The 16040-nt window shown below is 41.1% G+C and overlaps 2 protein-coding genes across 3 annotated transcripts in view; both read left to right on the top strand.

Moving 5' to 3' along the window:
* Positions 1-13527, top strand: part of LOC131101618 (transmembrane protein 196) — a 54079-nt gene extending 40552 nt beyond the window's left edge. Inside the window, exons 6-16 of one of the 2 annotated variants that reach the window (XM_058046920.1) lie at positions 1784-1896; positions 2439-2496; positions 2588-2614; positions 3122-3184; positions 3333-3451; positions 4231-4322; positions 8002-8217; positions 9780-9836; positions 12576-12711; positions 12793-12911; positions 12973-13527. In XM_058046920.1, the coding sequence (XP_057902903.1) occupies positions 3376-3451; positions 4231-4322; positions 8002-8217; positions 9780-9836; positions 12576-12711; positions 12793-12911; positions 12973-13044 (768 nt within the window). In that variant the 5' untranslated portion in view covers positions 1784-1896; positions 2439-2496; positions 2588-2614; positions 3122-3184; positions 3333-3375 and the 3' untranslated portion in view covers positions 13045-13527. Of the gene's footprint in view, positions 1-1783; positions 1897-2438; positions 2497-2528; positions 2550-2587; positions 2615-3121; positions 3185-3332; positions 3452-4230; positions 4323-7976; positions 8218-9779; positions 9837-12575; positions 12712-12792; positions 12912-12972 lie in introns of those variants that run through there. The other variant, XM_058046919.1, reaches the window with a different exon arrangement.
* A 389-nt stretch (positions 13528-13916) lies between these two features.
* Positions 13917-16028, top strand: polr1f (RNA polymerase I subunit F). The gene is made up of 4 exons (XM_058047377.1): positions 13917-14276; positions 14552-14693; positions 14769-14977; positions 15069-16028. Exons 1-4 carry the CDS (start codon positions 13975-13977, stop codon positions 15670-15672), a joined length of 1257 nt encoding a protein of 418 aa, XP_057903360.1. The 5' UTR covers positions 13917-13974; the 3' UTR covers positions 15673-16028.
* The last annotated feature ends 12 nt before the right edge of the window (positions 16029-16040 follow it).

Below are 16040 nucleotides of genomic sequence, written 5' to 3'. Positions count from 1 at the left end.
TCATTGTTTCCACTGACGTTCTTACTGATAACAGAAGACTAATATGGTGTAGCAGCGGAGACACTCTTTCCTTTTTTGCAGTCAGGCAGCTGGGTGGACTTGTACCAATAAGGACTGTGCAGCCGAGTCAGTTATACAACGTAACACACCGTTTTCCCCCCATGGGAAATCATGCAAATACAAGGGAAATCATGCAAATACAAATAAACCTGTTACAACGTCAACATTGTGACCAAATGACTCATTTGCATAGTACATCGCACCAACTGTGCAACTAATTTCTGGAAGACACTTCTGAAAGTTGGACGTCAAGGGTTTGCTGTCAGGTGGTGACTCTGTTTGCCTTTTTTGTACTGAGCAGCCAGGACTGAGGTGTATGTATTGCTGTTGTTGTTGTAGTATGTTCACAATCATTTTCCTCTTCAGTTTATGGTTAGGCCACCAAGATAAGTAAGCACTCACTGTATTTTCTTTATGATATTATACAAGGTGAGGTCAAGTTGCTCTAGCTCAGGGGTCTCAAACACGCGGCCCGCGGGCCAAATGTGGCCCGCAGGACACTAGTTTGAGGCCCCCGCCTTGATATGAAAGTTTAATGTTATGATATGGATGCTGTATGGTATCATGTACCCAGAAAAAATTATTACGTTTGATTAATGTTCATGCTAAAGGTTAAATAACTGTTAATAGTTATCCTCCCTATCCGTGTGGAAAGTGGTACGTTTTTGGCTATTTAAGTTTAAAAAAAATAACTTGGAGGCTACCGTTTAGGTCGCTAGCTCTCTAGTTTGTGAGTTAGCATGTGTCTCAAGACCCTGCAGTTGCGCAATATGTTGTAAATAAAAAAAGTATAAATGTGACTATAGTTCTGTTTTTTCACAGATATGCTGGAGCCTATCCCGGCTGATTTTGGGCGAACCTGGACTGGCTTTTGTTACTAATATTGGGAAAATTATTCTCTATATCAACTCATTCAATCCCAGCCATTTTTCACAAGCCATAAAGTATAAATGTGACTATAGTCGTGTTTTGTCATGTCTACAGGGCTCTAATAATGCTTTGTTAATTTTAATCTGAAAAAAATAATTTGTCTGCCCACCAACTATATGTGGTTTCTTAAGTTTTTATTATTTGCCGTTTTATTATTATTATTATATTTATTTATTACTGATTGATTGATTTTCTTTATTCTTGATTTGTTTATTTATTTTTCATCTTATTTTGTGTAGAAAAATGAAAATTAAGATATTTGAGAACAGTGGAATGTTTTATCAGAGCTTTTATTGTAGAAAATCGGAACCAAAGCACTGAAAAAGTTTGTATATTTTTCTGTTTTTAATAAATGCGTTTTTTTTTTTTTTTTGAAAACCAGCCTTGACCAGACCCTAGCTCCAGTGGCCCCCAGGTAAATTGAGTTTGAGACCCCTGCTCTAGCTGCTAATGATGATAGTGATAGTGGATATGTTGAGGTAAAGTAGAAGATATGGACATCTCATGGGAAATGTCTGCATAAGGTCCCACAGTCATTTTTGTATCATGGCTGTGAGAAAAAAGGGTGTGGTGTAAACATCAGTGATGTGTGTTTTATTGCACTGTATCTTTTATATGTCATACAGAAAGCCGATTCACTCACTCAGTCACTCTGGGAAACATAGCATGTCCAGTAAGCTATTACATCACCTTCATAACTGTGTGTGTGTGTGTACGATTTATTTGTATGGTTGATGTTGTGTGGTTCTCCCACTCCCTATGCGTCATTCTGCATTCTGTCATCTTTCAACAGGAACTGATTCGCCGCAGTGTACTTGAAGGCGTCAGTATTGGTCCCCATCTTGCCTCCTTTCCCCTCCATTTCCATTTCCCCACTGTGGACTTTAGACCACCGTTCTTTGGAAAGTAGGGAGTTTTTCTTCCTGGTTATGTTGGTTACTCTGTCATGTAGTGGGCTTCCCCTGTTGTTAAGGTCAGGTCACATGAAGCAGATGACATGTTGGAAACACGAACATCCTTTCTCTGTTAGCGTGCGTCTCATGTGACTGGTTAGGTAGTGTAGTGGTACACCTGGCTGATTATAATAAAGCTACAGTAAAAACCAGTGCCACTCAGTAGCTACAATATACAAGAGCTGTGTACATATGTAATTAGTTTTTGTACTACTAGAGATATATTTATTTAACTATAGTATATGGAGTCTCACTTGTAGCTAAATGAGGTAAGAAAAATATCAGAAACACCTCTCGTTCATTGGAGATTTAAACCGTATGGCCACAGTTCGATAACTATAAACATTCATGATTGCTGTATGTCTGATCTTCACCACTAGAGGTGCTCCAGAGCACGCGGTGTGTTTTGTGTGCCTCAGTGACAGTGAAGAAGTGTGAAAGCAGAGCATTTTCAGAAAGCTAACTATTGTTGTATTTCTGATCCTCACCGCTAAGGGAGCTCCAGAGCACGCGGTGTGTGCCTCGGTAACAGTGTGAAAGCAGCGAATTTTCGGTAAGCTAACTATTGTTGTATGTATGAAGAAGTGTGAAAGCAGCGAATTTTCGGTAAGCTAACTATTGTTGTATGTGATTTTCACCACTAGGGGAGCTCCAGAGCACGCAGTGTGTCGGTAAGTTATTTTTTTTCAATTTATCTATTTATTTTTTTTGTTTTTAGTTCCATTACTTTTTGAATCACCATTGTAACGTATAATGATTACAAATGTACGTAAATGTATAAAGTGAAAGTACAGGTTTTAAAAAAAGTGTACATGTGCAATGCTGCAAGCCAGGCAGTTACTTCCTGTTTACATTGACGCAAAGAACCAATCAAACAGCGTCTTCTTCTTCTTCTTTGCCTTGATTGGCGCTCTGAATCATAGCACTTCTTGTAGCCATTGGCTGCCGAATAAAACGAAACATAAGCAGTAGCGACGAAATTAATTTCACACAGAAATGTACTTGTGTAAAATAATCCATTACTATAATGAAACTACTAAAGTGCAAACATTGAACATCAAACCAAGTCCCACAATGCCTCGCGTGCTAAAGGGGAGTGTCGGTAATAGTGAAGAAGTGTAAACGCAGCGAATTTTCGGTAAGCTAACTATTGTTGTGTGTCTGATTGTCACCACTAGGGGAGCTCCAGAGCACACGGCGTGTCGGTAACAGTGAAGAAGTGTGAAAGCAGAGCATTTTTGGTAAGCTAACTGTGTAATATGTACCCTTAATTCGACCATACATACGTGTGTTTTACCTGATACTTCAATATAAATTCCCCAAAATGTATTTCTTGAATATAATATTATGTATGTCGTGTGATTATTGTATTTATTTCTACCACATTAGAAAACCACCTTGCAAGGAGTCTCTTCGTGATTCACACTATGACATGGCTCCCTCTAGTGGCCTCTATTGTCAAGGCATTGCTGTGAGACCGCTGGAAAGGAGACGCAAATATACAGGAGGTAGAATTCTATAATAATATTCTCACAAATGAATAACAAAAGTCGATTCATCAATGTGGTAGTGAATGATGACGCCGGAATGTGCTTACGTTGTCATTCTATCCACACACGGAGGCCAAAAAAGATGAGGCAAAGCCTGGTGGTTTAGTGTACTAGCTCCTCACACAGGATGGAGGCCCGGATCCAATTTCACTGAGACTGGAGGAAATTTAGAGGCCACTGCCTCTGCACTGGGACTGGCTTCAAACGTACTGTGTGTGTGTGTGTGTGTGTGTGTGTGTGTGTGTGTGTGTGTGTGTGTGTGTGTGTGAGAGAGAGAGAGTGTGTCATAGTGGCTCCTGCTGCGAAGTGATTAATACTTTATAAGAACTTGGCAGAGCTGCTGCCAGCACAGCATATGTGGCTCAGATGCTGAGAGATACAACTCAGGAAATACAGGCAATAGATCCCAAGCAGGATATTGTACTATCAAAATGAATGCCATTTTAGTACAATATATAAAACATAGATTGGCTAACTTTATTGATATTTGAACACATTAAGATTTAAGACAATGCATACAGTTATAGTTTTTATTCAATAGTCTTGCAGCCGTATTGAGTGCACAGGAACGCGCACATAGGCTGTGGCATCATTAGTCAGCACCCTTGACTTTTAAACATACACTTAACAAGCACCTTTACGTTGACAAATGACCCGAGTATGTGCGAGTGTACTGTAATGACATTGATTCCTGCTGTAATGACGCCGTCTACCATTTCTTCATTGTGTATTGTTAGCATACGCTGTAAGTGAACGTGTCCACTGGGAAGGCAAATGTCGTTATCCAGGGTTTCCAGACAAGACAATGGATGTTGCAGATGTTGAGAAGGTAGGATTTTAGCCCCCTTTTTTTCTTGCAACAGGAAAGTTGTTGGCTTTGGCATTTCTTTCTCTCATACGTGAGTAGAAAACCATGCATTGACCGAACTAACATTTCTAAAGTAGGATTCTTTATTTATGAATTTAATATTTTTGTAGTTAGAGCATTAAAAAATCTGTTTACGACCTTCTAAATTCAGTTTTTAACAATATCAGGGCCCTCTAGTCATGAACATACACCCCTACAGCCATCTTTACTCTCGTATTACCCAATATAATAAACATAATCAGAGAAAATATGTGTATCACTGAAGATTAGAGGAACATTACTGACCCCTAGTGCTCAGTGTAGAATACCACATGTCCCAACATCCATCTTCTGAATGCCTTATGTTTGGATTTTAGTTTATTTTGACATTTTTATGCAAGGAATGCTTATTTTAGACAAAAAACAACAACATGAAATGTGCTTAAATATGTGTTTATTGCAACTGTTGATCTGAAATCCAAGGATGGCCACGCAAAGCTACGCAGGCAGGTTTGAAGTATCGCCTAAATGCAGGAGCAGGTCACTCTTTACAAGTAGGTACACAAAAATACAGGAGTTACTGAGGAACTAATTATTAATTTAGAGTAGTTGATATAATTTCATGAGATCATACACCAGAGCTTCAAAACATCTGCTCAGGTTTGATTGACACTGTTTGGGAGGTGTTCATTCTGTCATATACTGTAGCTCAGGGCTGTCCAAAGTGTGCCTTGGGAGCCATTTGCGGCCCGTGGCTTGTTTTTTATTGGCCCGCGGCACAACGTAGAAATGAAATTAAACCAAAAAATAGGAAAAATAGAGCAAAAAGGTGGACTGTGGCAAGGAAATGCTGAAATATTGATACTAATAATAACACAAAGCGTTGTCTTGAAATAGATATATATATCATTTTTAAGGAGGATTCAGTCAACAGCTCTCTGATGCGATAACATCACACCTCCACTGTCACAACGGAAACACACTCAAGTCAATCTCCAAGTGGCCCGCGGCTCCTTTGATTCCTTCCCCTCACTGGCCTACAGGGAATGATGACAGATTTTCATTTTCCTCCTGCTGCTCTACTCATTACAGGCCAGTCTCCCTTATATCGCGTAATGATTTTGAGCCGCTCTTCCAGCGGATGGCGACTGGGAAGCTTATAATGGGCCTCAAGGGATAGCAGAGTTCTAGCCACCTCCTGCTAACTCCTCTCTTTATCCACTTACTGTAGCAAGAGAGAACTTTATATATATCTCCCATCGCTCCGTGCTGCCTTTGGCTGACTCATAAGAGAGTTGATGTATAGAGAAAAGTGACGCACTTCTCGGAAAATCATTCCTAATCTTCAGATGCGTTCTAAATATTCAACTCACCAAACATTCCTATAATTTCCGCTTTGAAATGAATTCATACACCTTTTAATGTTTTCTATTAGCATGGGAATCAAAATGGCCCAAGCAGCACAGTGATAAAACATGCATGAGGACGCTCCTGCGGGCTTTAATCTGATGTACAAACATCGTTTTTCACACATTCCATTGACTTTCAGGATTGTAGTGCTAAGCTCACCGAGTCGGTATACAGTAAAGACACCACCCTCCGTGTTTCTTCTACAAGCTGCTTTTACTCTCAAGCCAGTCAATAGTAGATTGATCAGTTAAAAAGCCAGCAGTTACACAATAAAAAAAATGGTGCAAACTTCACTCTGACCATGAATTGATTATACACAGCAGGGAGTCACTAAACTGTAGCTGTGGGATTTTTGCCGGGAAAAAGCTGCTCATTCAATGCAGCCAAAGATGAAAATGATGAGGTTCCCAGTGAATAAGAGGAAAAATGGGAACACTCGTATAAAAAGACACTCGAGGAAAGGCTGGAAACAGCCTCCTGGGTAACACTTTATAAACTGACAGTACTCAATGAGGAATCAACCTACCTAACCCTGACTACTACTCTACTAGTTCCTCAGTAACCACTCTAAATGTACATATGTGCCTTAGGCATTGGTTCCTTGGTAACAACTCTAAATGCATGTGCCTCAGTCATTTGTTCTTCAATAACAATTCTAAATGTATGTGCCTTAGTCATTAGTTCCTCAGTAACCACTCTAAATGTACATATGTGCCTTAGGCATTGGTTCCTTGGTAACAACTCTAAATGCATGTGCCTCAGTCATTTGTTCTTCAATAACAATTCTAAATGTATGTGCCTTAGTCATTAGTTCCTCAGTAACCACTCTAAATGTACATATGTGCCTTAGGCATTGGTTCCTTGGTAACAACTCTAAATGCATGTGCCTCAGTCACTTGTTCTTCAATAACAACTCTAAATGTATGTGCCTTAGTCATTAGTTCCTCAGTAACCACTCAAAATGTACATATGTGCCTCAGTCATTAGTTCCTTGGTAACCACTCTAAATGCATATGCCTCAGCCATTAGTTCCTTGGTAACCACTCTAAATGCATATGCCCCAGTCACTAGTTCCTCATTAGCTCACCAATAACAACTCTAAATGTCTCAGTCATTAGTTCTTCAGTAACGACTCTAAATGCATGTGTCTTAGTCATTCTTAGTCATTAGTTCCTCAGTAACTACTCTAAATGTACTATGGGCTCCAGTCATTACTTCATCAGTAACTACTCTAAATGTATGTGCCTTAGCCATTAGTTCCTCAGTAACGACTCTAAATGCATGAGTCTTAGTCATTCTTAGTCATTAGTTCCTCACTAACTACTCTAAATGTATGTGCCTTGGTGATGAGTTCATTAGCTCACCAATAACAACTCTAAATGTATGTGCCTCAGTCATTAGTTCCTCAGTAACTACACTAAATGTATGTGTCCTGGTCATTAGTTCCTCATTAGCTCACCAATAACAACTCTAAATGTATGTGCCTCAGTCATTAGTTTGTCAGTAACTACTCTAAATGCATGTGTCTTAGTCATTCTTAGACATTAGTTCCTCAGTAACTACTCTAAATGTATGTGCCTTGGTGATTAGTTCCTCAGTGACAACTCTAAATGTATGTGCCTTAGTCATTAGTTCCTCATTAACTACTACCCAGAATGCATTGTAACAGCTAGGCCTTCTTCTACTGGTTAAAGCTACTGGCTATTATTATCATTAGTAGTAGTAGTAGTAGTAGTAGAGGTGGTTTGATAACACAATTCAGTGTTTTGTCCATTCTCTAACTTGTGTAGCTAGTTAGCTAGCGGCTGTTAGCTCCTGCGACCCAAATTGCTGGACTATGGTGTCCTTTGATGGTCAAAAAGAGTTAAAAATGATAAATCTCTATTGTAAATCACATTTTAGTTGTATGGTTTCATTGTTGCTTTGGTTTTATGGTAAACCCATGACTGTACAACTTATGTCATTGATTAAATGTGCAAATTATTATTTGAAGTGTATTCTCCGTGTTCAGCCACTCACGTGCACGCGCCTGCTTAGTGTGCGCGTGCCATGGCTCTTTAAGTACCGTGGACAGCGCATCATTGACTCCAAGAAGTGGAGCGCTTCATTTAAAGCGCAGCAGTTCTTTTTTTGTCAACTTTGCAACCCCCGTTGCTAGTTTTCTTCCAATGGGATTCGCTCTGATTTAAGTTGTTTGGATCTACCCGTCTTTACCGACCGTAACAGCCCCCCACCCCCCCCCAACCCCGAGCACCGAGAGGCAGACTTCTCCAGCTGGAGGTGGAGACATGCCCGGGGCAGAATGTGCTCCAGCCGCAAGATCTTGTGGAGCCTTCTCCTTCTGTCCGTGGTGGAGGTGGGCCTGGGCGTGGCGAGCATCGTGCTGGGAGCCGTTCGCATCAGCTGGATACGTGGGGAGCACAATCCGCAACAGGGCGACGCTTCGCCGGTGTGGAGCGGACTTTGCGTAGGTGACTTCTTCACTTTTTACTTTTAACTCACTAAAAGTATGAGCGTCTTGTTATTTGCCCACTTTTGTACACTTTAATGAGGTTTACATTGCGACAAAAATAAGGATTTTGGTGACTTATGATAAAGTAATGTAAACAAAATAATAAATTGCCCCCAATTACCAAACCAGTGATCCTTATTTGTTCTTTATACAATTTTTTTCACGCTCTCTCTGATTTGAAATACTTTTGAGAACCTGTAATTAATTTATTAATCTCTACAAACCACTATTGGAGTTACTGGCATGTTCAAGCATAAACAAAGACACGACCTTCCAACCTTGAAGAGGTACAGTCCTCCCACCAGGCACCACCCGCACTCCCTAAATTGCCTAAAAAGCATTTTCAAGCATAAAAATAGCAAAATTATGTAAAATACAAATATAAGGCATTCAAAGATGTTGCCATATATATGTATATAAATATGCCATATATATTGCCATATAATATGCTACATTATCCACAGGATGTCAGTAATGTTACTGTAAAGTTCTGCAAGACACACAAGCACCAGACTTGATTGTCGGAGCAACAGGCTTTTATTGGATATTTGAATGATCTCACAATAGCTACTTTAATAAATAATCTTCAATAAAAACACAGGCGAGCGGCACGGCGGTCGAGTGGTTAGCGCGTAGACCTCACAGCTAGGAGACCAGGGTTCAATTCCACCCTCGGCCATCTCTGTGTGGAGTTTGCATGTTCTCCCCGTGCATGCGTGGGTTTTCTCCGGGTACTCCGGTTTCCTCCCACATTCCAAAAACATGCTAGGTTAATTGGTGACTCCAAATTGTCCATAGGTATGAATGTGAGTGTGAATGGTTGTTTGTCTATATGTGCCCTGTGATTGGCTGGCCACCAGTCCGGGGTGTACCCCGCCTCTCGCCCGAAGACAGCTGGGATAGGCTCCAGCACCCCCCGCGACCCTCATGAGGAAAAGCGGTAGAAAATGAATGAATGAAAAACACAGGCTACTGTTCCTACCATAACCCACGGCTAACTCATCTCTGAACCCCCAACGTCACTTCCTGTTGGGTAATGACCGTATACAAGTGACTATAGGGGTGTTAGTTTATGTGTGGAGGGCTCTAATAATGTTACAAACCATACACAGGTTTTCTATGCTCTATCTACAAAAGTGTTATTATTCATCTCTATTTACATTATTGAAATGTTTATTGCTATCACAGTGTTGGTTCTGCACAAGCCAAGAAGCCACCTGCTGTTGATTGGTGAGGGTGGTGTCACATGACTGGCTACAGGTCACTTTGCTTGTGTGTAAGGGCGAGGGGTGACTTTTCGGTGCTCAACGGCAAATACAACCTGCTCAGAACGACTGCTTACAGCTTTGAATTACAGAATTCCTGCTTCTTAATGAACAGGACTCAACCTTCACAATAAAGACCCCCACCCCTCCCCCCATAAAGTACTATACATGTAGATGCTGCTATCTTCAGCATTGGCACTGATATCAATACTCCAATACTCAAACTTGACCATTTTTTATTGTCTCTTTCAGTTTCTGCTATGTGGCATGTGTGGAGTGTTGTGTGCTCGAAAGAGGACCGGCCTTACTGTAAGTTTTTCTTTTTTGTCTTCCGGAATGTTCTTCGAATGATGTGTCTTTTTATAGAGTCTGTTTGTGCTACGGCAAACAGGAAGAGGACTCCAGCAGCTTGACACATGGGGAGTCTTTATTATTATTTCATGCTTTTTAACCCACTTGTGTCCTTTGTTTTTTTTAAACGGGTAAGATTTTAGTGTTGATTTTTGCCACTATCACCCGATTATACATCCTTAACATTGCCTTTATTAGAAAGAAACATATACAGTATAAGCCTTTTTAAATGAATATCATATTAATAGCTTACTTTTGACATCAAAAGCATGATTCATCAATCTTTGGTGGGTTTAAAATGCCTTTTGTTCAGTAAGAAAGATTTTTATTCATGAGTTGTGTCTTTATGTATTAATTATCATCATAAACTGTGATGTGGTGGAATGAACACGTATCTGTTGTATAAAGCATTTTTTTTTAATATTGCCGTTATCGACCGATATCACATTTTTATACTGATATATCATGCCGCTAATTATGGCTTCTGATAACTATCGGACATCCCTAAATATTACACATAACAAACTAGTCTGTTTCTCTTTACCGTACTATCATTCCACAACACCATAACCCGCCATGGGGGCCAAATAAAGTCTCACTCACTGCATTAACAATACTTGGATATACTTAATAGTAGTACTCAGTATCCAGCTTCATTCATTCACTACCGCTTTTTCCTCACGAGGGTCGCGGGGGGAGCTGGACACCCAGCTGTCTTTGGGCGAGAGGCGGGGTACACCCTGGACTGGTCGCCAGCCAATCACAGGGCACATATAGACAAACAACCATTCACACTCACATTCATACCTATGGACAATTTGGAGTCGCCAATTAACCTAGCATGTTTTTGGAAAGAAAACCCACGCATGCACGGGGAGAACATGCAAACTCCACACAGAGATGGCTGAGGGTGGAATTGAACCCTAGTCTCCTCGCTGTGAGGTCTGCGCGCTAACCACTAGACCGCCATGCTGCCCAGTGTCCAGCTTGAATAGCAATATATATGAAATGAGTCAAAACACAGCAATTATTGTGTAAATGTAATGTCATGGTTTTGGGCCGCACGAGTGCTGCTGACACTGCAGGAGTTGCGGTTCATTAAGGGAAATTGTGCTGTACTGTAACATTCCTAAGCAAAGCACGATCCCATCCATATATAAAGGTACTATACACGTGTGTGTGTGTGTATGTATTGTGTACCGTGTGTTCCGAAAGAGACATGTGAGCAAAGCAGAGGTGGCAAGCAGTCACCTCTCCTCTGCATCTCAAGCCCTCGTCCTTCTCTTCCACTCTGCGTCTACACTTGTCTCCCTAATGAAGAACTCTAACCCACGTATCGCCTCTTTCCACGTCATTTTACCTTTATGCATTTCATTGGCGCGATCCTTTTTCCTTTCCATATTCTAACTGTCACGCACTCCTTCAGTCTCCTGTGGCGCGATGATCGCATTAGCTCGGTTTTGGATCAGGGCTCCTAAATGAAATTGGAGATGTCCTTTTTCAATGCGGTTAAAGGCCGCCAAGGCACCTCGGCTCAAAATAATGAGCGATAATACACTTGTGCATTCATAATAAATCCATTGTTGGTTATTTTACTTGCAAAACGAAGGATCTGCCATTCATTGGATCCTCATATCCTACTGCAAAAATGATGGGATTGAAATTTGCTGTCAGTACAAAGCATGTAATAAAATACCTCTTGAGAACAAGGGTAGCTTCCAAATGACAGTATAGTATGGTATGACAGATCCCTACATACAGGAAATCATGTAAATCCAATAAATCCAATCCAGACACCTACAAATATTAACAAAAATATGTTTTTTGAGAATAATTGTCATTTTATATGCAGGAAACAATGGATAAATAATGGATGGACCTTACTGTTGATGGAATTCAATAGTGTTCCTCACCTTCTTTTTTAAATTGATGATACTTTATTTGGCCCCCATGGCGGGTTATGGTGTTGCGGAATGATAGTACAGTAAAGAGAAACAGACTAGTGTGTTATGTGTAATATTTAGGGATGATAGTTATTGGAGCGGCACGGCGGTCGAGTGGTTAGCGCGCAGACCTCACAGCTAGGAGACCAGGGTTCAATTCCACCCTCGGCCATCTCTGTGTGGAGTTTGCATGTTCTCCCTGTGCATGCGTGGGTTTTCTCCGGGTACTCCGGTTTCCTCCCACATTCCAAAAACATGCTAGGTTAATTGGCGACTCCAAATTGTCCATAGGTATGAATGTGAGTGTGAATGGTTGTTTGTCTATATGTGCCCTGTGATTGGCTGGCCACCAGTCCAGGGTGTACCCCACCTATCGCCTGAAGACAGCTGGGATAGGCTCCAGCACCCCTGCGACCCTTGTGAGGAAAAAGCGGTAGAAAATGAATGAATGAATGATAGTTATTGGAACCCATAATTAGCGGCATGATATCAGTATAAAAATGTGATATCGGTCCATAACAACAATATTTAAAAAATGCTTTATACAACACATATGTGTTCATTCCACCACTGGAGATATGTCATGTTACACATATCGGTATCGGAAATTGAGAGTTGGATAATATCGGCATATCGGTTTTCAGCAATAAAGCCAATATGGGATATCCCTAGTAATATTGTATGAAAACAATGAACTATACTAAAGCTGGAGCGTATACAAAAACAGAGGTTTGACTGCATCTTGGTTTCACAGATGATTTTATTCTCAGCCTGTTGCATCTGTGGTCTGATCGCCGGCATCCTCAACTTCCAGTTTGTCCGGGCGCTGAGTAAACGGCCAGATTCCATGCAATCCATTCATCTGGCTGCCATGACTCTGGCCTGTCTGGGTAAAAAAAAAAAAAAAAACAAATTAACAAAAACACAACACTACACCGAATGAGCTTGTACTTTCCTGTCTCGTCTATAAGGCATCTCCTCATGTACATTATCCACATGGCTGACATGTCGTCTCGCCAGCTCTGAGCAACAGAGGATGTTCTTGGAGAGAGAACATTCCCTGCATCATTCACACGAGATGAGCGAGAAGGTACTGTTCTCTATTTTTACATGCCGTGAAATAAGAATTTAATTGCGTATGTGTTCGACAGGACGTCCTGGACAACTCCAGTAGTGGCGTCCCTCAGATCTCCTACAATGGACACGCTAGTGCGTCGCCATGACGATGTGAACCGGAACTTGAATCGCTTGCTGTCGACAACTAAGTAAAAGCATGGCTGCACTTGAGGCTACAAATGCTTAGACATATAATCTAACTTTATCAGGAGGCGGACTCTGCGTGCAGCCGGTCAAGTGAGATTGTTTTTTTTTTTTTAATGGAGTTTAAACCAAACCAAAGAGAATGTGACATCATCAAACCTTTAAATTAACAGAATAGATGGATTCCAGTGCCTCAAAGTGAAAAGCACAACTGGACCTGACTTGATGTGTCTTATAGCCCCTCTGTAAATGTTTGCATTTGTTTGTATTGTAATGAGATAACAGTATGCTTTTAAAAAACAGTTCAGTGATGCACAATGTATTGCGTGGATATATGTACATACTTGCCATTACATTAGGTACACTGCACAATCTGTGAGTCTATGTCCGGCATATAGATTAATCTATCAGTAAAACATATTTTTATAATAAGTACATAAGTGCTTCTTATGCCAATAAAGTCTAATACACTGAATATGACGGCAGTGTGAAGTCCTTCTAGGTTTGCATATATTGTGTGTGTGTGTGTGTGTGTGTGTGTGTGAGAGAGAGAGAGACATACACTTCAGGTCACCCTAATGATCTTAATGTGGTATTCATTGCAGGTGAGAACAGGATACATAATCAATGAGCATATCTGTTGATGTATTCTCAACTGGGTGCTCACCTTGAATTAATATCATGGTCTAATTTACGCTTACATATTCTAAAGCATCCATATTTTACATGAAAATATATATTTGTTTTACATATATTTTTTAAAAGACTCAAAAGATGCAGTTTCACCTCCTGACCGTTAGAGGGCACGCCATTACAAAACAAGTGTCGGTAAGTGCATCCTTTCGGAAAGCGGAAGTAGTTCATGTTCCTTTTCCGGTGTCCCGGGAAACAACATGGCGAATTTAAAGCATGCCGAAGACGAACCAAAACACGTGAAAATGCCTGGTGAAATTCCAGGGACTTGTTCTCAAAACACGGGGACAGAACTCTCCTCTGTGGTGGGTGGGTACGTAAGCGAGGTTACGTGTTCAGTGCCGTCCTTTGCCGCCGCTTCCGAACTGGTGTCGGCGCCGTACTCATGTCTGGTCATGAACACTCACCGGAGACACGTCGCCATGCCGCCCTTGTACCTGAACAAGAAGAGGACTGGTTTGCGAGAGGAGTTGGATGCCGAACTGTTGAAGTACTCAACGAGGTAACACAACTTTATTTGCCTATTTGTTAGTGACGTATGCTCCGTCTCAATTCGCACTTCCATACCTGGACGTAGCATTTTACTGTACTGTATAATTAATCATTATACAGTACGGGTAGATAATGATTAATTTGCCATATTTAACCAATTAACAGTTCAATAGGTGAGCAAAACGCAGTAGTAAACGCAGTAATCGACCACCGCCTACCTGTACTTATTTTAAAAGCGTAGAGTGAACAAAAACAAAACTGTATAAGTGATAAAATGTATTTCAGCCTTAAAGGTGTACCCGTAGCTTATGACGACATCCGGATTGTGGGCCACCATGGAGGCATTTATGATGACAGCGGATACATCCACATGGACATAGAGGCCAACTTTATTATATTTCAACCTACAAAGGGACAAAGACTGCTGGTGAGTAGTATACCCTCGTTTTACACTAGTATATAAAGAGCAAGGACATTAGCATCGGGTTGTTTCTGCCTCCAGGGAAAGGTGAATAAACTCGGTGTGAGTCACGTGGGATGTCTGGTGCACGGCTGCTTTAATGCCAGCATTCCCAAACCAAACCTGCTTTCTGTGGATACGTGGCGGGAAGCGGGGCCAAGTATTGGAGCCGAGTTGGAGTTTGAGGTGACTACGCTTGATGCCGACACTGCAGGAGTGCTTCTGATAAGAGGAAAACTGGACAGAACCAAGTATGTGTGATTTTTTTTTTTTGTTTATTCTGTGTGTGTGTTTTCCCCCGAGCTTGGTTTTATTTGCGAATGAATGTGTGGTTTATCTCAGGGTTCAGGAACTCCTGGCCATTGCTGAGACCTCAGAAACGGACATCTCTGTTAATCAACCCGAGCTACAAGTAACAGAACCAGCAGCAGAACCCACCGAGGAGTCTGTCATGGAGGATTCCTCCAAGAAGAAGAAAAAGAAGAAAAAAGATAAAACCAAGGAGGAAGCAGTGGAAGAGGAAATAGGGCAGGATAACAACAATGCCACACTAGAGAAGAATGGAACCGAGAGTGATGTCAACAGCAACGAACCCGCTGAGAAGAAGAAGAAGAAGAAAAAAGATAAAACCAAGGAGGAAGCGGTGGAAGAGGAAATAATGCAGGATAACAACAATGCCGCACTAAAGAATGGAACCGAGAGTGATGCCAACAGCAACGAACCCGCTGAGAAGACGAAGAAAAAGAAGAAAAAGAAGAGGATCAAAGAAGAGGAGGAGCAGGTCCACCTGTCTCCCATCGAGATCCATGCCAGTGACTCCAGCGGTTACCATAGTGACAAGCCCAACAAGAAGAGGAAACGTGAAACGGCGAGCGAAGAAGTCCCATCAGGTTTTAGTCAAGAAGCACCAAAAACCAGGAAGAAGAGGAAAAGTGAAATTGTGTGAAAAAAAAACACATTCAGGAAACTTATGAAATGCCTTAATGACGTCACATGATTTACACGCCAGCAAAACACCAACTTTCAGGTTTTCAGGGCTCTGAGGATTGCAATTCCTGACTTTGACCTGATGGGGGCGGAAAAATGCAAGTGAGAAAAATACCATGTGTATTTCTTTCCCATTGTGCCTCCAACTCCCGCCTAATTCTTGACTTAAACAAAAGTCTCATGTGATCACCTGCAGTTAAAGACAATTTTACATGTCAAATAGCCAACAAAGTGACTGCAGTTTATTTTATTAGTCTTGCAAGGACAGATCCCAAAGAATATGCAAAATAAATATATATACTGCTATTGATAAAACTTTTTTTCCCC

The sequence above is a fragment of the Doryrhamphus excisus genome, chromosome 14, assembly GCF_030265055.1.
Source record: "Doryrhamphus excisus isolate RoL2022-K1 chromosome 14, RoL_Dexc_1.0, whole genome shotgun sequence".
Lineage (NCBI taxonomy): Eukaryota > Metazoa > Chordata > Actinopteri > Syngnathiformes > Syngnathidae > Doryrhamphus > Doryrhamphus excisus.
Note: the sequence above shows the minus strand (reverse complement) of the source record. Positions and strands in the feature narration are given on the sequence as shown.

What these genes read in the sequence shown, in the direction of transcription:
- polr1f (XM_058047377.1), top strand. Translation starts at nt 13,975, where the DNA reads ATGGCGAATTTAAAGCATGCCGAAGACGAACCAAAACACGTGAAAATG. An exon ending in CAAAGGGACAAAGACTGCTG is followed by an intron (nt 14,694 to 14,768) that starts GTGAGTAGTATA and finishes TTCTGCCTCCAG; the next exon opens with GGAAAGGTGAATAAACTCGG. An exon ending in GGAAAACTGGACAGAACCAA is followed by an intron (nt 14,978 to 15,068) that starts GTATGTGTGATT and finishes GGTTTATCTCAG; the next exon opens with GGTTCAGGAACTCCTGGCCA.